Source organism: Octopus bimaculoides, chromosome 5, assembly GCF_046866305.1.
Source record: "Octopus bimaculoides isolate indiv1 chromosome 5, ASM4686630v1, whole genome shotgun sequence".
In the NCBI taxonomy this organism is placed as follows: Eukaryota; Metazoa; Mollusca; class Cephalopoda; order Octopoda; family Octopodidae; genus Octopus; species Octopus bimaculoides.
Genome location: NC_142932.1, coordinates 78363619 through 78391487, shown reverse-complemented (window position 1 = coordinate 78391487; position 27869 = coordinate 78363619). Strand labels below are relative to the sequence as shown.

At 33.6% G+C, this 27869-nt stretch overlaps 1 protein-coding gene across 5 annotated transcripts in view; it reads right to left on the bottom strand.

Moving 5' to 3' along the window:
* The window catches only part of LOC106875963 (eukaryotic elongation factor 2 kinase), a 36288-nt gene extending 9180 nt beyond the window's left edge, over window positions 1-27108 (bottom strand). The window contains exons 1-7 of one of the 5 annotated variants that reach the window (XM_014924302.3): window positions 26180-27108; window positions 13962-14523; window positions 12655-12692; window positions 10475-10646; window positions 8284-8430; window positions 4608-4868; window positions 112-435 (exon numbers count right to left, since the gene is read on the bottom strand). In XM_014924302.3, the coding sequence (XP_014779788.1) occupies window positions 112-435; window positions 4608-4868; window positions 8284-8430; window positions 10475-10646; window positions 12655-12692; window positions 13962-14351 (1332 nt within the window). In that variant the 5' untranslated portion in view covers window positions 14352-14523; window positions 26180-27108. Of the gene's footprint in view, window positions 1-111; window positions 436-4607; window positions 4869-8283; window positions 8431-10474; window positions 10647-12654; window positions 12693-13961; window positions 14524-20152; window positions 20407-20831; window positions 21588-22986; window positions 23859-25234; window positions 25267-26179 lie in introns of those variants that run through there. The other 4 variants (XM_089352482.1, XM_014924303.3, XM_089352480.1 and 1 more) reach the window with 4 other exon arrangements.
* Window positions 27109-27869: the final 761 nt, after the last annotated feature.

Here is a 27869-nt window from a genome sequence, read left to right as displayed (position 1 = left end):
GTGACACTGGAAAGCACAGCTTCATTGTTATTTCTTTTTATAAATCATTCGTTTCATTAACATTCAATCTTATATTCTGTTCATTTGACATTTTACAAAACAAATACATACCTCTGTCATAGAATTTTCAGATTCACTAAAATAACGCATCCGTGAAACTCTGAAACATGGAATTGGACTACCAAAAGACATTGGCTCTTCATCATTACTTAAACTGCTGTTCAAAGGAGAATGTCTTTCATTGCTGGACAAAGGAGAATGTCTTTCATTGCTGGACAAAGGAGAATGTCTTTCATTGCTGAAGAAAGGAGAATGCCTTCCATTACTGCTCAAAGGAGAATGCATGCCCGAACTGAAGAAATCATGGATTTCAGCAGGTGATCCACATATTACTGACTCTTCAGTACCACGAACAACAGTCATGGGAGACTCAGTCTAGAAATAATAAAATATATGGAAAACAAAAAACAGAAATCAGTGCTCTACACTAATACCAATACATAATATATACTAAAATAATGAATACATATGATTGTGTATGTGAGTGTATATCTTGGATACAACTGATGATGCTTAGAAAAGCAAATGACAATGATAAACTATAACAATTTCCAGCAATTTCTAACATTATCATCATTTTATGTCTATTTCCCCAAATTGTCATGATGTGGATGGGTCTTACAGTAACTCATCATTCAACTGCAATACCCCGATACACAGCAACAGAAAAAAAAATACTGTTTTTACTATTGTTTGTTTTTTGTCATGGTTTTTATAGCTGGGTGTCCTTCCTATCACTAATATTTTACAGCATGGACAGGGTGCATTTCATCATGCCAAAAGCACAACCCCACATTGATGCCACTAACCAAAATGTAATAATGATTTTCCAAATTGGTACAAAGGCCTAAATTTCTAGATAAAGGGTGAGCTGAATTGAGTCCAGTGTATAACTGGTATGTGATTGAACACAAAAGGGTAAAACTGATGGCTTGATTTTGAACTCAAAATATAAAAGGTTGGAAATAGATATTGAATGGGTTTTATTTAGTACTAGCCTAAGTACCCAATGTTGCTCGGAAGTTTAAATAATGTTAAAGGAAATAAATTTATTTATTTTGATAAAAATATATTTTTAGAAAAATTCTATCAGATGACGTGAGTATAAACAAAGTTATTAAAACAAATCCTGAAATCAATCGCAGTTTAATTTTGTAGAACTTCTAAATATACAATGTTTTCAGCGTGTCCTTTAATTGGGGTACAAATAAAAAGAGTTTTGAGACTTCCAACTCGCAAACATCCTACATATAATTGCCCATGAGAGAAGCAAGGTTAAGTCCAACAACCTTGAGAAATTGTCCTTGAGATTTGTTTATGGACATAGCAAATGTAGTAAGAGTTTTCACCAGGTGTGCATCTGTATGAAGACCTTTCGTTATTTAGAAACCTTACAGTTTCTTTTTCTATTGAAAATTACATAAGTTGTGTGTAACATCGAATTTTAAGTTTTACATTAAAGTAATCCCAATTCTTCACGGAGGCTCCCTGCGACTGCGAGGGTTGCATGGGCTTAGCACCGGCCCTGCTGTAAACAAATTTATGGTTTAAGGTTACAGTTAGGGGTAGTATTTAGTGAGTATGGTGTTATTGTAAATATTTACCAAATTTTTATCCAGTCACAATTATGTTTATCAGCAACCAACCTTTGTGTGAAAGCATTGGTGTGAATGCATGAGCAACAGGATGGTACACAGAAAAGTACTTCTTACATACTTTGCAATCAATTCATTGGATTAATCCCAACAAAATACATGTTTAGTCAGTGGCTCAGCATCTATGCTTGTATCCTTCATTCCAAAATAATAAAAACTTTAACATACTTCCAAAATGGGGCTTCATCCATATGTATCTGTGCGCATATATGTGCAGGTGTCTGTGTATGAGTTTGTAGAGGGTTAAAGCACAAGAAAAACATTTATGGAAATGTACTCATAAAAATTCTATTAAATTATCTTTATATGCTATGTTTGCAATTCTCTATATAAATGATAGCAAAGTGTGTATCAAATGAAATTAAAATCCTGGTTCAGTAACAGATTGATCAAGTTAGTAAAGTTTTAATGTTTTCAGTAACAACACATTTTCTCTTCTAATTAGATATTGAAAAAGAGAGAAAATGCCACCCTTTCTTTTGTAAGAGAAATCAATTTTGGCAGTAAGGATTAAACCACTTGTTTCACTATCACAATTAAAAAGCATTTACCTTTACTTAAAAAAAAAAAAAGGTGAGGGTTGTAGACATATGATGGAGAATTATTCAATATAGTGTTTGCTTCTATCAGAATCATTTAACTTTAAAACATAAAAACAAAACCAGTGTATACAACGGGTATGTAAAACGTTTGTTTACTTTCTCTGTTCATTCACATAAGCTGTAGAAATTATTGTGCACATGCACACAAACACAGAAATTTTCCAGACATTTAGCTGTTATTTTTAGAAGTTCATTTTCAGTTTTAGACAATAGGATGGGGTAGTGAGGGGTGTATGGATCAATTTTGGAGTTCTTCATAGAAAATTTGAAATTAAAAATTGTTTTTTCTATATTCTTAATCTCCATATTTTTCCATGTAGATTGAAAAAAAATTTGAAAAAAAGTTAAAAATTTAAAATTTGGAGGGAGGCTGGGAACTAAACATTTTGGAAACCTTGTTTCTTTGCATATTAGGAATCTGTCATCAAAAACATGGGAATCTGCTAAAAAAAAAAATTGGGTCTTGGTCAGGGACTACAGCCAAAATTTGATGCCCCTAGAAACTTCCCAGAGTAGTGAAAAACCTTTGTGGCAAACTTGGTACAGATTGATCCAGCAGTTTGGCTGTGCATAGGGACACATACACACAGTGAATTTTATATATTAAGATAATAATACAGTTTCTGCTATTTTCAACTATTATAGTCATTTGTGTGTGGGAAGAAGGTGAATAATTGCTTGCACAAGTCCTAAATTTGTAGGGAGGGTTATAATTAGTTGAATTGATCCAAATCTTTTTTTTGTTTTTGTGGTGTTTATTTGACTAACACCAAAGAAGTGAGAGGTAATTCCAGCAAGGTTAAAATTTGGGACCCTGAGGGATAAAATTCAATACTATAAGGTAGCACTTAATCTGGTGCTTCACCATTTGTGCCACTCCAGTGATAATGGTTTCTAAGTTTGGCACAAAGTCATATATTTTGGAGTGGAAAGGAATTAAGTCAACTGAAATGATTCCAATTTTCAATTGGAACTTCATTGAACCTTGGGAAGGACAAAAGGTAAAGTTAATCTTAATAGAATTTGAACTCATGAATGTGTAAATGGCAAAACTAAATACTGTAAATCTTTAGGCCATTGGTTCTTGGGTAGTAGCACCTCCCCAGAGGCATTGTGAGCTCATAATGGAGCACTAGATGTTTAGAGCGGGCATGAAATTTTTTTATTAATAAAATATTAAAACCAGGTATAATACATATATTTTAAAAACACATTTTCAAGAAAACCTTCGTCAGAATTAAAATATAAAAGTATAGTATTATCAGAGAGAAGAAACATGACTGGTGATCACTATAATTTCATTATCTAAAAGTCATTCTGTCAAGGTTGACTTTGCCTTTCATCCTTTCAGGGTTGATAAAATAAGTACCAGTTGAGCATGGGGGAGTCAATGTAATCAACTTCTCCCTCTCCTCAAAATTGCTGGCCTTATGCTAAAATTAGAAAAAAATATCTAAGTTCTTGTTTTCTTTAGTAATTTCAATAAAACTTAAACACAGTGAGTACTAATACATGCAAATATCAGAAAAGCTTGATCAAAATGATTTTTTAAAATTTTTGTAAAACATCATTCCATGATAGGGGGTTTTGAATTATACATAGTCAAGGACCAATGCTTCACCTCATTCTCTTCACTTTACAGCTCCAATACAGCAATGCATACTCCCTATTTTGTATATCGGAACCAAATTTAGATATGCAGTAAAGGGTTACATTGTGTTACTTGATAGGCCAGAAACTGATTAATTTGTATTCAGCTTTTACAATTTGTTTCTGTCTCTTATTTTTATTTATGAAAAGGAGAGGTAACTTTGAAGACATAACTGCCAATTCAACACCATATTGCAACAGAGTGGATTCTATTAAAGACCCAAAAGATTCAGGTGGTAGAGTTAAACCTGTCAACAGATTACGTCAACCATCTAAGAATAAAAAGAATCTATCCAACAAGCTTCTTCAGTTTTTATCTTCCTTATTTCACTCACAAAGGTTAGATCAATTCAAGGCCAAGGAAGAAAACATTTACTAAGAGTGGTAGGCAATGAAATCAAACCTGGAACTCTGTGATTGCAGAGCAATCTTCTTAACCATGTACTTGTGTCCATTTATTGGGCCCATCATGTATTTAGTTTAAACATTATTTTGAGCACATTCTAATTTATATACACAGTCTAGTTTATTTCTTACATATTCAGTTTATTTTACATCTTATTCATAAGTAATTACCAGTTCTGAAGAACACAATCAACAATTCTGAAGAATAAAAAAAATAGAAAAGAACTGTACACACCATAATATGGACAGGCAGATTTTGAATTCTTTTCTCCTCAGATGACAAATCAAATGGTGAAAGTTTCAGAGATTTGCATATTGAATTGCAGCGGTGTGAATGAAAAAACAGTGCCATTCCCTTTGTACCCAAATTGCCATCACCATATTCACTGCCATCAGCTGTATGTATTTGAGGATCAGTATAAAGGTCTCCAACACCCTGAATATCAACCACAATCATTTCATGGCCAGAACGCTCAAATGTAAAATGACTGAAAGCCTGGAGAAAAAGAAAAATAAGTGTTAATCTCTATGAACTAAATGCAAAGCCAATTTATTCAGAGATAAAATAAGCATTATATAGATTTGTGTCATATCAAAGACATAATTTAAGTTCATTATGTATAAGGCTTTTAATCTGGTATGTTACTGTTTCAGTCAAATAGCAGGCCAAATATTTACTGCTTACATTTACATCAGGCTAGAAATTTATCAAATTTAGCTAATAGATCAATCCTAGAGTGCATGATCAGAACTTATTTTGTGAAGCCCAAAGAAGATTCGAGCAAGATCTGAACTCAGGACATACAAGTAGGTTGCACAAAACACTAATGTTATTAGTCAGTACTTGACCATTTTTTGCCACTCCACCACTTTCCTAATATTGCCATCAAATAAGAAATGTGTGTTTCTTACACAAACATTCAAAATGGTCTACAGAAACCGAAAGTTAGATAAAGCAATTAAAATACAAAAAATAAAATAAAATAACAAAACTGTTCTTTGTACGCAACTTGGTAGCAAATACCAAGTTATTGCTGTTTTAGCTACCTATGTAATTGTAAGCAAACACAGACACCCTTTCAGCCCTCCCATCCTTACCTAGTGGAACACTGAAGGATGTAACAACTGGAGGGACAGAGTATTGCAGCAGCACTTGGCTGGAACTTGTTTTTAGCTGAGTAAGGTGGAGCAACACAAAATAAAATGCCTTGCTCTAGGACACAATGCCCCATCGAGACCAGGAAGTGAACCCACGAACTTATGATTGAGTCCAACATCCTAACCTCTAAGTTGGAGTGTTGGACTCCCAATACCAGATACAAACTGAAATTAAATGATTTTAAACCGAGTAAAAAAAAAATTCCTTTGCATGACACCTTTGAATTTGTATTGTTAAAAGGCTTAATCTTTTGCTTTGACATTCTCAGGAAATTCAGAGAAACTCTGCTAGTTAATGATAAAATATATATTACACAAAACAGGAAAATACACAAGTAATCCAAAAAGGGAAGGTAAACAATAAGTTAAAAATATCTTTAAGGAAGGGCATATTTAATAGTCAACTTCCATACAAACTATAAAAGTCTATTTTTAAAAAGAAAAAATTTGGTTCGACTATTCCCAACTTTTCTGCATTTATTTATTGACAAACCTGTCAAACAAAAATAGCAACATCTTATGTATTACAGACGATGCTCATGAAAAGATATACTTAACAAGTAGCTTTCTTCATGTTAATATTTCTAGTGAGGAAAAAGGTGGTGAGCTTGCAGAATCATTAGCAAGCCAAGCAAAATGCTTAGTGGCATTTTGTCCATCTTTACATTCTGAATTCAAATGCTGCCAAGGTCAACTTTGCCTTTCATCTTTTCAGGGTCAATAAAATAAGCACCAGTTGATTACTGGGGTCAATGTAAGCAACTTAACCCCTCTCCCCCGAAATTACTGGCCTTGTGCCAAAATTTAAAACTGATATATCTAATAAGGAAGTGACGGTGGGGTGGATATGACAGAAACAGTAAAAGGATATACAAAATGACATGCATTATTTAGTCGCATATCTTCATGTTCTAGGTTCAAATGCTACTGAAATTAACTTTGTCTTTCATCGTGTTGATAAAATAAATATCAGTTGAGAACTGAAGTCCATCTAATCAACTATACTCATCTTGCAAATTTGAGGCATTATGCCTTGTACAAAATCAACATTAACAATAATAAGATGGTGGATTGCTTAGTTACATCCTTTTATGTCCTGAGTTCAAATCCCCTAAGTCAGAAAATAGATAAGAGTTACATGCTGAGAGTTGATTCTACAAACTTCAACTACTGGTAGACAGTGCAAATGAACCATAGTCATTTAAGTCTCTAGATGTGCTGATACCAAGCAATATTAAGAAAAGAAATTCAGTTTGGTAGAGAGTATTAGGTGAAGTCAAAAATAATATATAAATAATATTCAAGGACACAAACAAAGTTGAAATATTTTGTTAGCAAGTTAAAGTACTTAAAATTTTTCTCTTGAGAATTCTGTTGGAATTATCACACAGACCTAAACCTACATATGCAACTACCAGTTATTTCTCTTCCCTTGCCTCATTCTTTATCAAAGTAACTTTACTAAATCAATTTAAATTGCTTCATACAAACTAGCCTACCTCCATTTTGTGTCACCGTTGTTCTTGTTACAATTTAAAATATATACATATTTAGTTTTGCTATTCTATTTATGAAGGCAGTGCTTTGGAATGGTAACAGTTCAATAACTCAAACCAGTGAAAGAATATATACTCTCTAAAATGTCTCAAACAAAACAACAATGGAATTTCAGAAATAAAACATACCTTATTAAATAAGAGACACTTCAGAATGCATACAGTAAAAAGAAAAAATTATTTACTCGATTAACAAACCTCATCTTACTGCAGGTTTTCAGACACTGTCTTCTGGTGTTTTCAGTCATTTTGACAAATATTATAACATTTTACTCTTCAACATTGCCTGTTTTATCCAAATTACTTGAGTTTTACACTACCCCTGCTCTTCTCCCATATTTTTAAAAAGTGTATTCCCAATCCATCAAAGGATCTCATTCCTACCTTCAATCTTTCAATCAAACACTGCCCTTTTATCACTTTAAAAAATCAAAACAACTACACTGATTGTACTATCTGAGAGCTACAATTTGCTAAATTGATAGAATGTTAGGCTGTGAAGAACAGTATATATTGCCTTGGATGCACAATTCCTGGTGGAGTTGTAGGGATGCTATCTTGACATATGGCATATATTGGTCCCTTTAAACTGAGTAAATTCCATAGCTCTCTAGGTCTTACTACAGCTTACTTCTTCCAGAAAGACTGATCGAATATAGAAATGGGCAGTAGTTTACTGACCACAAAAGATTAAAGGCAAAGTTAACCGTGGCAGTATTTGAACTCAGTGTGTAGAAAACTAGAACAAATATCACAAGGCATCTGTCCAATACTCTGATGACTGCCAATTCACCACCTAAAATAGCTCATATTTTATTCCTTGAATGATGCAAGCACTTAGTGAAGTATTTTATAATTCACAAGTGTTTCATTAGTTGGAAATGAACAACTATTTCATTAGCTGGCAGTACTGAGTTCTTGTACAGTCTGAAGAAGGCAATTCGAAACCACTCCATGTATGTTCCCTGAAATTTCTGTAGGTGCTTCATAAACAGAGTCACTGAGAATCATCCTCGATTTACTGGTGATCCTTAATCATGCATGCTTTGAATACTCACAATAGTGATGATAATTAGCTTTATTTTCACATACAATAAAAAATAAATATGATCAAAAGCAAATTTGAAATATTAATCATGACAGCTGCAACAATTCCAATATTCTAAAGATAGGAAATCTACAGAATTGAATTCTCACCTGTGGGGTGGAACGTAAGTCTTCAACAACATATCCCGAATTTGAATTATATTTGATGTAATCACCTTCGATGAAATGCTCAAGATGATAGAGAGGGTTTCCCTCACGTTCATGAAACTCAAGAACATACATCTGGAAGATGTCTACCTACAAAATAATAAAGGTATGAAAAGAAATTTCAATTTGAAAAATTTTCTACATAAGCTGGTCGATCATTTCAGGTGTCATTATTATTGACACCTAAAAGAGAATTATGCTACTGTTTTTAAGACATCTGAAACTCAAACTAACAAAAATAAAATATAGATATTACACTTACACATACAACTTTAAATTATACAAATAGAAAGTTTTATTACAATAATTCTTATGAGATATGCTGACTACAGATTTTAATTTCTTTTTTTAATACCATAAAAATCCATGTAATTTGCGCACCTGTGATTTTCAAGATAAAATTTGTTAAGAAAAAGCTTCTACTCATGTAAAATTCACACCCAAAAGTTTTCAGAATTGCTGATATAGCCAAGGGAAAAAGGTTTCCGATTTAGTCATATTTAGCATAATTTCACTTACTTATGATTAGATTTTATTAAAATTTCACTAAATAAAAATAATTTCTGTTTAACAAGTATCACATTGAAAGCTATTAAATTACAAAGTGTTTGTGTTGTTTATAATAAACTCTACTTTACATTTCTTGCCCACAAGAGAATGTCTGATCTTTAGCATACTGCTTGTAAGTCTTTTCAAATCACAATCACAGGAAAAGATGTGGATAAGAATTACCAATAAAAACAAAGCTGATAAATACACACAGGTGTTGCAAATCAAGTTTAATTACTAATAAACATCAGCTTGGGTGACACTTTACTCAACCGACAGAGGAAGGTGATTAATCAAACTGATTATGTAAACAGAATTCTTTTCTGCCTATTCTTGTTGGAACCTTTGATATGGAGTATCAAAATTTTAATCTCTTTCACACTTATAAAATGTCAAGCAAACTTTAAAATTTGTCATTACCATTATTGTCAGTAATGGGCAGAACTTATGAATCATTTACTGCGAAGGTGAAATCAAATATGTTGAATATGCATTTGAACGTGGCAATAGAGCTGCTGGAAGGAATTTTAATATTAATGAAGCCAATGTTCGAAATTGGCATAAACAATACGACAAACTTAAAACTGAGCCCAGTAATAAACAGACAAAAATAAAAACATACAATCAAGATTATCCATAGCATTACATTTTTTTTCACTCAGGAATATCCATATCACTATGTCAATGGTGCTCCATTGCGATAGGTAGAAACTCCAAGCAATTTAAAATATGACCCAGATCGTGTTTACCAGCATGAACATCAGACTTCAAAAAGTAGTTAACCATTTAATGGTTTTAGAAAATTTATACAGAAAAAGTAAGCATTATACTGTCCAGCATACATAAAAGTCAACTTCATTATATTTAAGCCATCATATTTTTCTGCAAAAACCTATTCTGACATTAAATAAGTCAACTTCCGATATGAATGTTTACGTTTTATACCTTTTTTTTCAACAAAAAAAATTTCATAAATTCTAGAAATGATCTACTCATGTAATTTACACACCCGCTAAAGTTTATTTTTATTTTTGTGAAAAAAGTGCATAAATTGCATGGTTTTTTACAGAAATCAAAAATTTAGAAGGATTCAGTAAATCCTTATCATTGTTTTAATGTTCACGTTTCCAAATTGGCATGGGTCACTCATTGAGGCAGTTTTTCTACAGATGGATGCTCTTCTAGTCACCAGTCCTCACTGGTTTCCATGAAAGTGATTACTCATCCTTTAAACAATGAACAGCCATGTAGCGGTGAAGCAAACTTCTTAACCAATATATTAAATAAATATTTGGAACAACCAAATTTTCTGATATAAAAATTTTAAGATTTAAAGTAAAATACAGTTTTGTATCATAGAACCAGGAGTGACCTTAAGTAGTTGGGTCTCAAAAATAGTTAAGGTACAATGTTATATTGCTTTAAAGTTAGTCATGATTTGGGTCAATTCTGGACAAAACTTCTCTAAATAACTATAGGACTTGAACTCTTGATAGTTAGTCCAGTATTTCATCTTTTTAAATCTTCAGTCAGCTTGCCCCAACATTTATAGCACAAAGTTAAATCAAGAGAGAGTTTTTCTTACTTTTTTTGGTGGATTATGCCTGTTATATTCCTCTCCCCATAATTTAGCATCCATTTGCAGTTTGACATCTTCAAAATAAACACTCCTGTCAACATCTTCCAAATAACGCTTTGCAACATAGTTCTGAGCATGTTTCCAGTCACCATGATGAGTAAAATTGGAGAGCTTCTTCCTGGAAGTTATTAAATTACAAATGATATTATCTATGTATGTAATACAATTAAAGCCAGCTGTTAAAACATCAGTCTCTCATATTGCACACAAGCATCCTTAAATGAAATAATGGAAATGAGCAAGAATTTATAACAAGTCTTGACTGTAGATTAGTCAAAAATACAATCTCCAAAGAGAATCAGAACTGTAAAATATTGAATTACTACTGACATCCTTTGGACAAGAAAGGAACCATGTAAATATTCAGCAGCTAACTACCAATAACTTGCAGACATCAACTTGCATTTAATTGGAATCATGAAGTCAACAGTATCAGAAAATCAAGTAGAACAATAGCAATGATTGGAATAAATTTTGCTATCACAGAAACTTGCATATTTTCCAAGGGGATGAGAGATGTTTGATAGTCAAAATTCTATTACAGAAGAGAAAGTTGCCTTTTAGCAAACTTAGTAGAGATTAAAGCAAATATAAACATTTATCTTGCTCAACAAGTCAATGAAATTTTGAAATTTTTTATTTGAAGTGTTTCATGAAATCCTTTATGGCTGCATTTGCTAATGAAGTTAGAAATATTAATGTAGGTATGAATTAGAACATATGTAAACAAAATTAGAATAAGAAATATAAATTCAAATATGAAGGTAGTTTTATACAGTTTTGAGTAAAAAAAAAAAAAAAAAAAAAATTGAAATTTTTGCAAGTTCTTCAAGCAGAAACAAAAACATTCCATAGCTACCAGTTAAAGCTTAAAACTTCCAAAAGTATATCATCATAAATATATTCTATGATCTGGAACTTTGAAAACATCTTCCAAAACTGATATACCAATCTTGTCTCTTTCAACAGCAAAACACAATCATTACTAATGTCAAGAAAACATTACCACACCACACCTACTTAAACATGAGTGACACATAACTACAGCCCTCATGACTACTCCAAATGGTGGATATCACAATCACCAAGGATGTATCTAGGTGTAAACACATCCTTAGCATAGCTAGGACCACACATAGTGATTGAACAATCTCTTCAGGTTCAAAGAATACTTCTGCTTCCAGCAATTATTGAAAAATACAAAGAGCAGTTAAGGTCTGTAAGTGAATATTTCTCTTAACATCTGAGACAGTGCTGTTGTTGCACACACAGACACCATAGACTGCATCCTGAAGAGCCCTCCCCAACAACTGAGTGGTATAAATTCACTCACAGACACACTCTAGTCACTGTCTTTGCTTTATGCCTTTTCCACTGCAACTATAATGGTCTCTGTTCTTTGGAGTTGGCTGAAATTATACCATCTCCACTCAAACATCCCAACCAAACCCATTCATCTCTATTCCTTCTCCTCTTGCCCCACCCTGACTTGTGTTAAACACCCTAGATCCTGCACAAACCACGATGCTCAGTTCTTCATTCCCAGAGAGTCATCCCTCTGGAACTCCCTCTCTGCTCATATCTTTTCTGTAAGTGTTGACCTGCAATGCTTCAAGATGAACATTAATAGCATCAATCTCACTAGTCTCAGTGAGCTAGAGAAGGCTATGGAAATTACCTCCTCCTTCAGATCCAACAGAAAAAAAATCCAGCTTTGTTTCAGTTTTGGGAAAAAAAAAAAAAAAAAAAAAACTTCATTTCCAACATCATTTTATCTGTTTAGCATAATTGACTGAAAAATTTCTTTCATTTGCCTATTTTCCTGAATGCTAATACCAGTATCTATCATACACCATAATTACATACCAGAACCAATACAATGGTCTCTCTTACATATACTGACCCTTGGTTCAGATACTCAGATGTTGTCCTCACCTCACTTCTGATCAGTTTACCTTTCAAAACAACAATGTATATTCAACTAATCAGACAGTCCTCTATGGTAGCCACAGATGCTTCATTTTTAACCGTTCATGTGTCACTGTTGTACACTATCACACTTCTAACATTCGTATCATGCTGTCTACCTTATGGAGAAGGAGAGAAAGATGATAAAATAAACTCACAGTCGGAAACACTGTCTCATAGCACCTCGATTGAATGACTACAAAATAGAAAATATCAGAAGGGAAAAAATAAGTTGGCTAGACAAATAAATAAACATAGTTAAATATCAAGTTTCTTATATGAATAATAAAAAATATCAGATTTTAGATCATTTTCCACTCATGTTCAGCTAGTTTTACAGTTAATCACTAAATGAAATAAAGATCTATAAAACCAGTTTTCAAATCCAATTACTGTAGCAGTAAGCCGAGACACACATCTACAAGAACAATAGGACCACATCCCAATGACAAGCACTTTTCTTCAGTCCCCAACAATTATTATTACTATACAAAGTTCAGGTAAAACCTGCAATGGAATATTGCTCCTACAACTGGGGCAGTGTTGCTGCTGTACACACACACAACAGAGACTGCATTCAGAAAAGAGCAACTCAACTGATTATCTACTATAGATAACTTTCCCACAAAAGTTTGATGTCTGCTCCTTACCAAGTCAATGAACTGAAGTAATGCAGTCAGCTACACCGTCTTGTAACTATAGATTTGAACTCGAAATCAACGAGCTAACCAACATCTTCTCCACATTACTAGTTTTGTCTCTAAAGCTCACAGGAATAAATTACCTTTTCCCAAATGATCATACTTCAAAGTAAGATTTTCTTTTTCTCATTAAACAGCACAAGATAAACCTTTGAAAATTAATTTTCAAAACATCCAAAAATAATTTTCTTTCTAAAGTATGTTAAAACTACATAAAGGAAATCTAAAAGGTTTTTTTTTTTTTTAATTAATTTTACTGCTTAACTGATGTATGTGTTCTACACCATTACTGAGAGATCTGATGATTTTCAATTCATTTTAGGATTTCCTGATGAAAGTATCCTACTGTCTACTCAAGATCTTTTGTTAATCTACCTGCATGAAATTTTCAAAACATCTATTCACAGAACACAAACCAATCTTATTTTATGAATGTTATTAGGCCTGCAAGAATTTGGTTACTGCAGAATGGTTACAAAAATATAAAAGAAATAGATTAAGAAAGAAATACTATTTTATGATTTCCTTTTTTTGACTTCACTGTTTACTATCACACTCATGTTTAATTTTTTTTTCAGCTGTTTTAATTTCTCTTATTTATTTTGTTTGATTTTTGTGTTTTGAAAACTATGTTTAGAAGACATATTAAATCTGAATATTCAGCATACAGGAAAAACAAAACAATAAAAACAAATGTGAACAAAAAATAAAGTTGCTCACATTTTAATATCATAATGCTCTAATTTCAATTGTTTCATAATTACCTTATTATCAGCTTTCACTTGCACAACATCATCAGACCATCTTTTCTTCAATGCATTGTACCGATATCTTGTAACATTCTCAATTTTGAGATCTTCCAGGTGGAATTTAGCCCAAGGATCAGTGAGGTTCTTGATCTTTTGAAAAGCAGTGAACCAGTGGCGTTGAGCTTTACTCCGATATTTCTCAGGAGCAGCTTTCACCTTCAAATAATTAAGATTGAGGGTGCCATTAGCCTTCGATAGCCTTCGCTGTCGTAATGACATAAGAGCCTTTGGACGATCATCAATCTTTCTCTGAACATTGTTGCTGTTTTCATTATCAGATTCAGAATCGGAGATATCAGTTATTGGAAACAGGAAAAAATTGCTTTCACTCTCATACAATGGCATCTTGGCAAAGGGATTCTTTGGTGATGATCTTTAGTATGTTATAAACGAACAATCAAAGTCATACTAGTTCAAAGCACTGTAAAATAGAGCCACTTATATAATCTGGGTAGAGGCTTACAGGTCATGTGATATTCAGAGTTATCTAACCTGTGACCGTGGAATATCATAGAGACTGAAACAGAAATAAAATACAAATTACTTTTTATTCATTTTATTTTTTGTTAAAAAAATCAAAATTACAATTACATTTTACCAGTAGAAACTTCTGGTTTTCAGCAAAGACGGGGTAAGCAGTTTCTTTTTGCAATGACCTACTTTTGATTTCTTTTTACATTTTCCCCATGGACCACATGTATATTTTTCTTACATATAAAAATATCCCCACATATCCCCCACCACCATTCCCGTCAATGGCAATTCTAAGGTAAGCAAAAGTTAAATAAATCAAGGCACAAAAGACTATCTAAAAAGCCATCAACTGTTCAATAGTCCAAAAATACATTAAATTCAAAAACTTTGCAGAGAAAGATCCAAGGCCCACAATGAATACCTCAGTGGTCCACTTGTAGCTGACCCCTGCTCTATGCAGTCATCTGACTTATTAGAGATAGTAGCCAGATCTCTCACAAATCACACTTTACCATCTTAAAAATGGGAAGACCATGGATAATGTAGTCCTGAATAACCTTAGAAAGACAATATTGTCACAGTGGAAAGCTTTTGATTATATGTCTGCTTGATCAGGGCTCACCAGATCTAACCAACATCAACAACTGGTTTGCAACTTTTGGTTAAAAAGGGACTATGTTGCACAATTTTGAGACCTACTTCAGTTGTTACTTTTTATCATAAATTCATATCTTAATAAAGGATTAATGCTCACTGCACAGTGAAAATCAAGTAAAAAGAGCAATAAAAATTAACTAAAGTCTCAATATAATACTAACTGAGAGTTTGAAAATATCTCATCTGTGGATTATGAGTTTAACAATAAAACCATACACCCACAATATATATTCCATATATTCAAAGCCATCATAACAGTATTGTAGCCTCTTCCATCACCCCATAACTGGGATTATAGTGTTCATATATATTTATTCATTGACAGCAATAAATACATTATCACTCAGTTCCTAGACTGTAAAGCTCTCAGGCCAAGCGTAGTCATGCCATAGGATGATACTGAATATAATGGCATTAAAAGAATTCTCTTTGAGAAGCCGTACACATTTACATTATTGGTTTTCCAAGTACTCTTGATTATGTAATTAGATATTATACATAATATAGTGTACTTTATATGATTAAGTACACTATATTAGTTCACTTTTGGTAACCCCATTAAAAAATTTCTACCATAAACACAATGCTAGGAATTTTAGAGACAGAAACACTCAATCATTAACACCTCCAAACTGGATTAGTAGTTTATTGATCCTGAAAAAACAAAAGATCAAGTTGGCTTGAAAAGTATTTGAACTCAGAACTTAAAAGAGCAAGATATCTTGTTTGATGCTTTAACAATTTTACCAATCCACTGCATTAAATAGCTATATCAATAATACCCTTAAGTATACATGTCACTGAACAATTGAACAAAGATAGCATATTACTTCTAAGGGTTAATGTAATAAGTTCCACTCCATTCAAAGCAAAAACATCACAATCACAAAGTTGAAGGGACAGAGTTATCAACTCAACAGAATATCAGACGAGCCAACCAAACCAAAACATTCACAGCTCATATACTGTCAACAGTATTACCCAATATACTGAACCTCTAAAATGATTTATCCTGTCTAGATAAGCAGTGCTGCTTTTCACTGTTGTAAGCAGTGGTAACATAATACAGTAGGTGAATGTGGTTTTAACATATGTCAGCATTGAATTCAAATCGTTCTTGTGCAGCTTTGAGAGGAATAAATAGGACCAGCTGACTTTCCCTGTATAATTCCACCTGATACGAAATCTTTAAGTATTGTCCATACAATCCACAAGAATTCACATTTTATGCTAAACTAATGGTATTTAGATTAAAGACTATTTGCCAACATGATGTGGCTGTCCTGGAATGGAAGATTGTTACTGCTGTTTAGCCCCAGGAAACATTGTTTCTAGCTGGCTATATGACAATATTTTTGAACAGGGAATCCAGCACAAAGCAACATCTGTGGACCGGTTTTGGGGTTATTGCCCTTTATCAATACAGAGTAGCTGCTTGGTTAGGTGGCACTGCTGAATTCCCGTTCGAAAATATATTGTTTTCAAAGTTTTCAGATTATTTTCTCAATTACCTATAGGCAAAGCAAGGCTGTGTGGTTACAAAATTTGCTCTGCAACTATATGGTTTCAAGTTTAAAATCCCACCACTCAAAATCTTAGGTGTCTTCAACCAGAACATCAAACTGATTAAAGCTTTGTGAGTATGGAGACTGTACATATGCCCAGTTTAAACACCAACACCAAGCTCTTGGATGCCTTCAACAAAGATCACTCTACTGTAAGCTTCAGAGCCAAGACTTTGGTCTTACAATAAAATCCTCCCTTTGGTTTTCCATTGTCATCAGTACCACACTCTTTCTGTCTCACCCATTAAAAAAGAAAATGCTTTGTGTTACTTTAATTTCCCAAAACTAGCCTTTGTAGCATCAATTCTCATATTTAGATATTAAACACAAATTATCTGATTCTCCTCAGTATTTCAGAGCTCTCCTAACTTATTTTTCTCAATATATTCTACTGTTAGAGGGTTAGATCTTTCAATATCACAAAGTATTACAGTTATTAAATAATAACAAAATGACAAAAGCAATTCTAATGTTTTGTGTAGAATGTCAACTGCTTAGCAATCAGCATCATACTTTGGCAGGGGCTCCCCACAATCTTTCTATTGGGGGTAGGTAGTCTACAGGTAGGTTGTCTGCAGGTAAGCTGAATTAAGTAATTTGCTTGAGAAAGATCCAGGAATTTGTTCTCTAAAATTTACCCAGTTCATTTTAGAAACAGAATTCAATATATTTATACCTGATAGTGGCAGTAATGATATTACTTCATATTTTTTAACATTGTTGTTCTTTATGGTATTTTTGTACCACTGGTTGAAAATACCCAAGTGTCATTATGTATTTCCTAGATAACCATTTTAATTTTCACACCATTCTGTATTCATTCACTAATATTGTGTGCATGGATGTGTATGTGTATGCATAAGTGTGTGTGTATGCATAAGTGTGTGTGCGTGTGTGTGTAAGCATGAGTAGGTGGGTATATGCATGGGTGTGTGGGTGTGTGTATGCATGGGTGTGTGTGTATGCATATGTGTATGTGTGTGGCTGTGTATCTCTGCTAATCATTTTAAATCTGGCTATACTGGTAAGACTGTTTCACTGATGAAATTAAGACTAAAAATACATCCAAGAGTTGTCACTGTACTACCAAAGATAATTCTCATTCCCTGCTATTTTTAATGTTTACTAATTTAAAATTTGTGGTTACCTCATCTGTTTTTCTGAACGATAATTATTAAGCTAATGGCTTTTGCTGCTCATGGGAGTAAATGTGAATAACAGTTTCTTAGCTCACTAACAGTGAGCTCCAACTTTACAATATATTTATAAATGTCAAAGTTTAATGAGCTATTCAAAATGAGAATGACAAGCTAAACTTCTGACATCAATGTGCCAAACCACATAGTTGTTATAGTGTCAACAAATTAAAGGATCAGCATCCTAACTCAGTAACCAAATCAAGGGTAGCACATGTGAAATGTTTCTGTGACAACAATTAAATGATACATCATTAAAATTTCGCTTTAGACAATAAGAATTCAACACCTTAGACAAGCCAACTGAAACCTTGCATGTGTCTGTACATATGTGTAAATATTTGTACTTCTCCAGAAGCTACAAGCCATGATGCCATTTCTCTTGTCAACAAATCATCCACTGGATTTGCATCTTCAAAGACATACAAAATTAAAAAAAACCCTTCCTTGAAAAAAAAAAGGATTAGTAACAGGAAGGACATTCAGCTGTAAAACAACGTCACAATAATATAGTTGTCTGATGCTTGCAGAGAAAAGAAAGGACATAAAACAAATCTAGATACCACAATGAAATAAGATCCTTCCCTTCAAAACTTAGTTCCATGGAGAAGCTTATGCTATTGTAGTCAAATAGTCTTCATGATGAATCGCAACAATCAAGACTAAATGTTCCAAGTTCCAATCCTTTGAACAACAGAGAGAATTAGGACTGGATAAAACAAAATTTAATTGAACCTGGGTATGTAATTTTTTTAGCTCAAAGTTGCCACTAAGTGAACAGAACTATGACCAGGAGTGCATTCTAGCCAGTCCTAGCAGACTGTATTTTTCAACACATCCAGTCTTACTTTTTTAAAACTGTAGGATGTAATCTGAGAAATATTTGGGCCACTATTTCTCGTACATTGAATGACTACATAGAGGCTCCCTTACCAATTCAAGAGAAACGGAAAGTAAAATCAATTCTGGTGAGATCTGAACTGAAAACATACAATACGAAAATCAATGCTGGCAAAGTATTTTAGGAGGACAAGAATTGGAGGACGAAGTGAGCAATTTACCCTCAAGTCTGTAAAATACAAATAAATAAAAACAGTTTAAACCGTAAGACCAAAGCAGCAATTTAATTTAAATTATATATCTTTGAATGTGAAGAATTAAACATTCATTATTTTAATCGTGGTAAATGCACCCGACAGATTCGTATACATTTGCAATTCTACCCCCAGTACTTAGGAAACGAAATCCTTTCTATGCAGTCAGCTAAAATATACTGAGCTGACAACAAATAGACAAAACAAAAAAATTTCTATTTTATGACTGCGTGGGGCAATGGGCTCAGTAGTAGTTCAGTGCCAGATCAACCCTTAAGTCAAAAATATTCCAGCCGTGACCATCACATCTAACATTCCGGCACAGTGGATTTAATTACATTATCCAACGTGTTCTTCCTCTTTTTTATGGCAATAGGGTCTTATCTAAGGGAGATTTAGTTACCTTTTCTAACACCACGCTAGAATTGTGGAGTGACCCACCTATGGCTCAATAATAGAATGTTGAATAGACTAAAATTGTTTACGTTTCTGAGTTTAAATCATGCGAAAATCGATTAGCTTTTTTAGCTGGGTAGAATCGATAAAATACGCATATGAAACATGCTGGAGTATAAATGTGGTGAATAACTAGACGAACATCTAAAGTCACGTGGATTTATTGACCACACAACTAGTTTTTCAATAGAAGAGTTTTTTTTTTAAATTTGCTTTCTTATTCATTGTTAAGCAAGCAATTTAATAATAATAAAAGGGAAAACAAGACAATGCCATGACCGATAACAAGAGTTCAAATGTTGCCAAATTCGATCTTGCCTTTCATTCTTCTGGAGTTCGGTAATGTAAAGTACGAGCGAAGTACTAGGATTAGTGTAATCTTGGCAAGCATATACAGTTCACAAACCCTTGTCCACAAACTAGTCTAGGCTGATGTCCTAAATGGCTTATCCATATTTGCAGCCTTATGCCAATGTTGAAATCAATATTTATATGAAACCAATACTTCAAGCGGTCGATGCAAACAGACAAAAATCTCCACTAAATAACCAGATTATATAATTGCATGCAGTATAATGCATGCAATTATAATCACATTCAAAATAAAGTAATTTATAATTATTATTGTTAATAATAAATTCATATTAATGATGCACAAAAACCGTTTGACGATTTAAAAAAAATATTCTCTTAAAATTACTTACTATTCTTACTTAAAATTTGAATGCACGGAATAAATTAAAACCGAAATTAAACACGTGACAGTTCCTTTTTACAGTGAACATTAAAAAAAAAATATTTTTGGTACTAATTTTATTGACTCCGCGCGAGGAAAATGAGATCATCTTTAGCAGAATCTGAACACAGATGTGAAACAACGAACTAATGGAGTTCCTGTCAACTGACGTCTTCAACTCTCCTCCTGTTTACGACATAATACTGCACTTCAACATATGACACATCAATATACGCAAGCAATATGTTATGATTAATGCACAGATTACGATTAACAACTTATTCATTCTTACTAGTCTTTTTTTTATTTTTTATTTTGTTAGGGTACATATTAGATCAAAAAATCTTGGCAAGCACATACAGTTCAAAACCTTGTCCACCAACTAGTCTTTACCATACTGACATTTATGAACTTAGGCTGATGTCCTAAATCGCTTATCCAATGTGTATTAGAAGATGGATCCCCCCCCACACACACACACCGAAAACCCTTCTAGCTTTGAAAACTGATATCATATATTCTAACATAATGCATGTGTTGCTCCATTCTTTTATAATTATTTTTAAAAATTGCTTTTTATCATTTAAACGATGTATATAAATTAGCTCGTGGAAGCCACAATGCAGAACATAAGGAACACAACATACCGTTTTCTATTTAACACATACAAACAAGTTAGTTAGCGAGTGCATGTAACTTTTGCAAGCCCTCCTGGAGTGATATAGCCAACTGCTCAGCAAGTTAAAAACAAAAGGAAGGGGTGGGGCACGGGAGGTGGCGCACCAGGATCGGGTGTGACTGCTTGTAGTTCGGTCCAGATGGACTATATGTAATCTGAACCTTTCCCCCCTTGTTTTATTTTATTTTTTTTACGGAATCCCACGTTTTAGGCTATGGAGATTCAGATTCTGAAAAATTTTTTTCAAAAATCTCAATTTCAAAATTTCGATTCCCCCCCCCCCGGTTTTTATATAGATCCACAGGGTAAACCTAACCCTAACTCAAAACCCTAACCCTAACATTAGTTTTGTGAGATTTGGCTGTTATTTCTAGCATGTAAATAGCCTGCTTGGTGGGGGGGGGGGAATTGAAATTTTTCAAAAAATCTTTTTTCAGAATCGCAATCTCCATAGCCTAAAACGTGGGATTCTGTAAAAAAAATTAATAAATAAGGGGGGGGGGTTCAGATTACATATAGTTCAAACTCTACTAAAAGTGCCCAGACCATGTTTTTTTCTCAAACATCTGTAACTTTCGCTTCTCACATTTTGTAGGAAATTTTCACATCAACTTTAAACAGAATATTTATAAAGTTATGTTCTCAGTGTAGATTATAATTGCATTTGTTTTTTATGCATCTTCTATTTAACACTGGTGTGTACTATAAAATTCATGAAAATTCTGTTGGCACAGACTTACACTCAATGTAACTGGAGGGGGGAAAGGTGAGCAATGATTTCCTTGGTCGCGAAACAGTGTGTTCCCGTGCACTAAGAATCTGCTACGTCACTGTTTCACACACACACACACACACACACACGAGTGGCTGCTGAAAAGTTCCTGGCTTTAAGGGTGTCGCGAAAAGCCTGGTTGGCGGCCCAAACTTTCGAGCTCTTTTACAGTGCTTAGAAAAACTGAAGGACCGCTGCAATAAGTGTGTGAATCATAGAGGAATATGTTCAATAAAATCATAATTAACTGATCCTCCCGTATTTTCTTTTACCCAAAGCCAGGAACTTTTCAGTATCCCTCGCGCGAGCGTGTGTAATTGTGAAGCAAAGACTAATTTCTTTAGTTTGGAAATAAAACATTTATGAAAGTGCTATAAGATGGGCTCGGGAGTAGGAGGACCGGAGAACATTGATACTACTCACCCCAGCCTTCGACATGTGGCGTCTACCAGCCAGTCAACACGGAAAAATACAAGCCGTTAAAAACTTTCTATTTACAATAACAAGTATTAAAAGATCTGGGTGGCAGCAGCCAGGATACATGCAGTTTTTATTTTCAGTAGACGAAAGGACTGGGGTGGGTGATGTCACGAAATAACAACAGAAAACCAGCTACAACTAACCGTCTATGTTTGTGTAATTATAAAAAAAAAACAACAACATAGAATTAAATATGTTTCTTCAATAGAGCAAAGTTGTAATCAAAGCGACTATTCCTCAAAATATGTATGCCAGCAAACACACTCGTTTACGAACATATGCTTCACGTCCCTCCCACTACACAATTATAAGTATTAAAACTTAAATTCCTCTTCTCATGGCTCTGGGTTCACGACACTTATGATATATAATTCAAACTCCTAAGACACAAACAAAATTACTTATAGCGATGTGTAACGCACTGTTGTTGATCCACATGGAAACTACAACTGAAGAAGTGAGCTATCTAAACACTAGTTTATTTAAATTGCCCTCCATTTAAAAACATCCAGAACGAGTTTTGTTGGGTTTTTTTAAAATCTAATTACTGCCATCAAATTGATACTTTCTACTTAAAGAGCAAAATAAAAATAATAGTTAGTTTAGGCAATAATCCAAATATCTGCTAAATGATCACATCAAAACCAAACAACCTGACTTGTATTTTGTTCTGAGAATAAAAAGAAAACATCTTTGCAAAAAAAAGAAAAAAAAAGTGATGATACAATCTAATATTATGCCTTAGCTACAAGACACGGGGAAGTTGTGGTGTTCATACCTTCCTCAACAACAAATCCAACAAGTAAATGCTATTTGTGAAACTCAAGTATGTAATGGTATTTGGCAACAGTTCTGCACCAAAAATACTCACCACTTTACTTGTCAGCAGAAGATCTGAAGTAAACAAACAGTGTCGGAGACAGCTCGAGGGAAATGCAGCGATACGTGTGAAAATGTTTTCTAACCATATAAAGCGAACTGAGTAGTTAGCTGACGGGTAGTAGCAAGTAGACACACGTGCTTGACAAATCAATATGCAGACACAGATTGTATACAAAGTGCATAACAGAACAAAACAAATCGTCACTACGAACTCTACTCGCAATATCAGTGAACCATAAGATATTATTTTGTACTTATGTATCAACTTTCGTTTGTCCGGGAGCAGTTACAGCCTGGTGGAGCCATACATCTTTTGCAAAGAAGGAACGTGTTAGATACATTGAAATAAAGACAGGATAGCCATGATTGGAATATTTTTCGATCATAGGTTTGCTTACTGGAATCTATGACTGGCTAAACAGCAACGAATAAAAGTTGTGTAAGAATGAAGCTAAATAATAACAGAAGTTGTGCAGGAGTAGAGCAAAACAACAGATACAAGTTGTGTGCATCAATTAACTTTAAAGCATAATGAGCACTGTTGTTGATTCACAATATCTAAAATTCCCCACAAATAGTTTCAATACAGTTTTGACAAAGATTTGGAAGAATAAGATGAAAGTTCTCCGGTAATGCTTGTTAATTAAAAAAATTGTCAGCCAAACCCCATAAAATATCTAAGCAGCTTATTAAATTGTCCTCAGTTTAAGCCTTGAAAGCGAGTTTTTATATTTTTAAAATTTTAATTACCATCATCAAATTGATGCTTTCTGCTTAATGATCATAAATAATACATATAAAGTTGATTCAGGCAATCGCCCAAAAATCCGTTGAATAATCAAAATCCAATGTCGAATAATTAGATAAACAATAGCAACTCTCCCCACCTTCCTCATATTCAAAATTGTCTAAATTTGTCGTAACTAAACGCATCTAATCTGATCAACAATTTACTTTTTTCGCAATAAGTAGGTGGAAGAAATAATAACTAAATAACAACACGTGTGTTTCCTAAGGACAATATATGTATAATTTCATTTTATTTGCAATCGCTTCTTAAAGCTAAATGAAGAAATGACCAAACAATGCCTTTTAAAACTTCTGTAAAATTAATATGGAAAAGGAAAAAAAAATCAACAAAAAAAAACAAAAACGATCTAGCATGAATTAGAGATACTGCTTTCAAAACAGCAATGAAAGTATCTTTTGACATATTTGTACTTTGGCTCTCAATGAAAATATTTATGAGTAGCAAAACAAAGTGGGTGGGCAACGTGATTGGTATCTAAATAATTGCAACCATGAAGATTAACGTTTGCAATTAATTAAAAACAGAATTAGCAACCAAGTTAGTTATTAATCGATAGAATTCGACGCAAATTATATTGCACTTGTAATCGTTTCGGGTACTAGCATGGCAAAGATTGAAAACATGAGCCAGCAAGGCAACCTCTAAATGATCGCTCAACCCTGCTAGAAATATTAGCCAAACTCCCTTAAATCACTTCCCTACTGTTCTAAAAGAAAATGGCTTATACAATATAGTCCTAAAATGATGAGATGGTCACGGTTGGAACGCATTGTCGTCCACCGATTCAATTATAGCTGTCCTGCAGCAAAACAATTACAAAGTTATGTTTATTATAATGTAAATTATTGCATCATTGAAAAAAAAATCATTATTATATTGATGTTTATAGTATCACATTTCCAAAGACTAAGTCTTTAGATTTACTGATGTAATATTCTAAGAAATAATTTCATAATGTCTATTCAGACCTTTAACTGGGTTGAGTTTGTTTTACCAACATCAGCTAGTAAAAACAGACCCAAAAAACCGTCCCTTCTCCAGATGACATAATGAATGAAGGGTGTTAATGGTCTCACCAAACCAAATAAATGTTGCATAAGGAATAAATTTGCATTTTATTCTCGGTGGTTGAACTATTCTGAACAAAGAGAAATTGCAAAGCATGTCGATTATATATATATATATATATATATATATATATATATATATATATATATATATATATGACATGACCAAACAAGAGAATTCATTCATAACTGAACAGCAAAACAGATTTTGGTTTCTTATTACGTCGTAAGATTAGACGGAATGAAAGATGCTGACGAACAAACATTTTTTTTTTAACATTACATACTTTGTTTATTAAACAACAAAATTCATTTTCTGAGAAATTAGTAGGGCTATTTAAATCAAATTCAGTATTTACCAGTAATCATCAGCAATAATGTTGTTGTTATTACTACTACTACTACTACTACTGTTATCACTCAAGGAACAATGGAAACAGCATTTGAAATCGACGTGAAGTGAACTCAAAATAAGTTAAGATGAAATATCTTAGGCATTTCTCCTCGAAGACACCTCACTGGACTGAAAGTTCACAAACCCGATTTAAAAGAAAAAAAAGGTTTACGAAAAAGAAAATTTTAAAATTGTATTAACCAAATTGGTCAGTCCTGTATCTGCTTTCTATGAACAGTATTTACTAGTCTATAATGCGAGGAATTTATATTCAGTAGAAACAGGTGGAGATAATACAATAGTCGAGTATAAATAATGTTATGAAAGGAATAAAGGTAGTGTGGTTTTCGTGCACAAAATTTGATATACAACACACACGTATGCTTCTCAATCTGATTGAGTGAGCGAACGTATTCATCTCTGAGGTTCCAAACCTTTGGACTACAGGTCTAAAAGCCCTTAACCGCCTACTTACCCGACCCAATAACCTAATAGGTAAGTAGGCAAATGACTAGAAAAACAGTTTTGTTTTAGTTAACCCCAGTAAGGGTTGTTATGGAAACGACAAACTTCCTGGCGGTTTCCATTAACTGAATTTTATTATGTATTTGTCAATCCCAAGCAATAGTAGAAAGCACTTGCCTAGGGTTTCATGCAGTAGGATCGAACCCGTAACCACGTATTTGCTAAGCGAGCTTTTTAACAACACAGCTATGCGAATACCTGCACGAAATGTTTTCCAACATTATTTCATAACGAATCTCTGGCACAAAGCCAGAAATTTTCGGAACAGTTTAATTGATTACCTCAACCGCTGTACTAGACTATCACTTTATTTTATCGACCCCGGAAAGATGAAAGATAAAACTGATCTCAGCAGGATTTGAACATAACAAAACATGACACTTACGAATGGAGTCCTAAACGCAGCCGCAGGAGAAATCACTAGCAGTAGCCTTGAATAGGAAGTTAAATGATGTCCTTAAAATGATTTTCTCTTTTATTTCTTGCTAAGTAAACAGTTTTTCGGATATTGAAGAGGTCGACCTTGATATTACGATCGGAAGATTTGTACAATACTATTTTTGATTAACAACAAAATCCTCGAAGTTGATTAATGTCAAGGACGAACAGAAAATAATTGTGTCGTTTTCCTTTCTTTTCTTTTGTATTTTTAAAATTTTTTAATAATAACAACAAAGAGTGGAAGAAAAACCGTTCCTGGTGTCTACAGACACAATATCGAAGACTTCACGACAATCAAAACTCTGGCTGGTTTGCTATTTTTCTCTGCGAAGGTCTCGACTTGAAGCAGTGTTGCGCCCATAGCCTGCTTGATATATAAACTGCTTGCTTGCCAGCCAAAAAGTAGGCGGGGACACCAATCTTGTATGCTTGTTATGGTTACGTCCTTTTTAAAAATAGTCTCTTTTCAAAGATGAAGGAATTATTTTGTTTTCAGGAAGCTCTGAAATTCCTTTCGACTGTAGTAGCAATAGAATACGCTGATATCGTCCCATCAGTGAGAAAGGACGAGAGAGATAAAAGAGCTGTTTGTAAGCACGGAGTAGCGACATGAAATCTGGGTAGCGACGAAGTAAAGGCGTCGTGTTGAAATAGGCGAGATAGCTGACCAACGGAAGCACAAGTTAATACTTTGGGAATCCACAAGCTGAAAATTGCTTGTGTTTTCCCTGAATGAAAAGTTACTACTGACTCTCTAGACTGAATAATATTTGTATAAATTTCTACTTCAGCAAATATTATTTCGTAAAGCAGGAAATATTTCCAAAGACACGTACACTTCCGAACACCATATATATATATATACAGCTATATAAACATGAGCATGCGCATCAGTTTAAAGATATAACAACAACACCCCTCTCTCTCTCTCACATAGTTTCACACCCAATTTCTCTCTCTCTCTCACCCTTCCTCTTTCTCGATCTTTCTAGATCCTTCTCTCTCTCACCCTTCCTCTTTCTCGATCTTTCTCTCTCTTCTTTCTTTCTTTCTCTTTCCATCCGCCTCTATTCATCACTACTCACACTCTTTGTTTGTTTTTCCCTCATACTCTGTGTTCTCTCTCTCTCTCTCTCTCTGTATCATTCTTTTTCTTCTTTCACTACTGTTTTTTCCATTTGATACTCTTTGTTGTTACCTTTCTCTCTCTCCCTCTCTCCCTCTGCCTCTTCTTTGTCTCATCTTTCACTTACACTAACACATGGTACAAACAAGCGGACATTTATAATACATCAACGATCACGTTCTTTCTGTCATACTATTTATCAATTAAATATAAATTAGCAAAGAGAAATAACTCAGAGTAGTTAATGGTATGTATATGGACAACAAAAACAAACAAGAGTAAGCAAAAATTTTATCTTGTATATGATTTAATAAACCCTTATTCATTATAGTTGTTCAAACATATGCAAATATATGCTCCTGATTTATTTCTCTTAGCTCCTTTACTTTGCATTTATGCAAATTTCTCAGGTCATTATTGTGTTCTCTCTTTTCATTAGTCTAAGTATCTCATCTGCTGAGAAAGGTAGGAAAATTATTGTGCTACTGGCACCATTTGGAGACAAGTA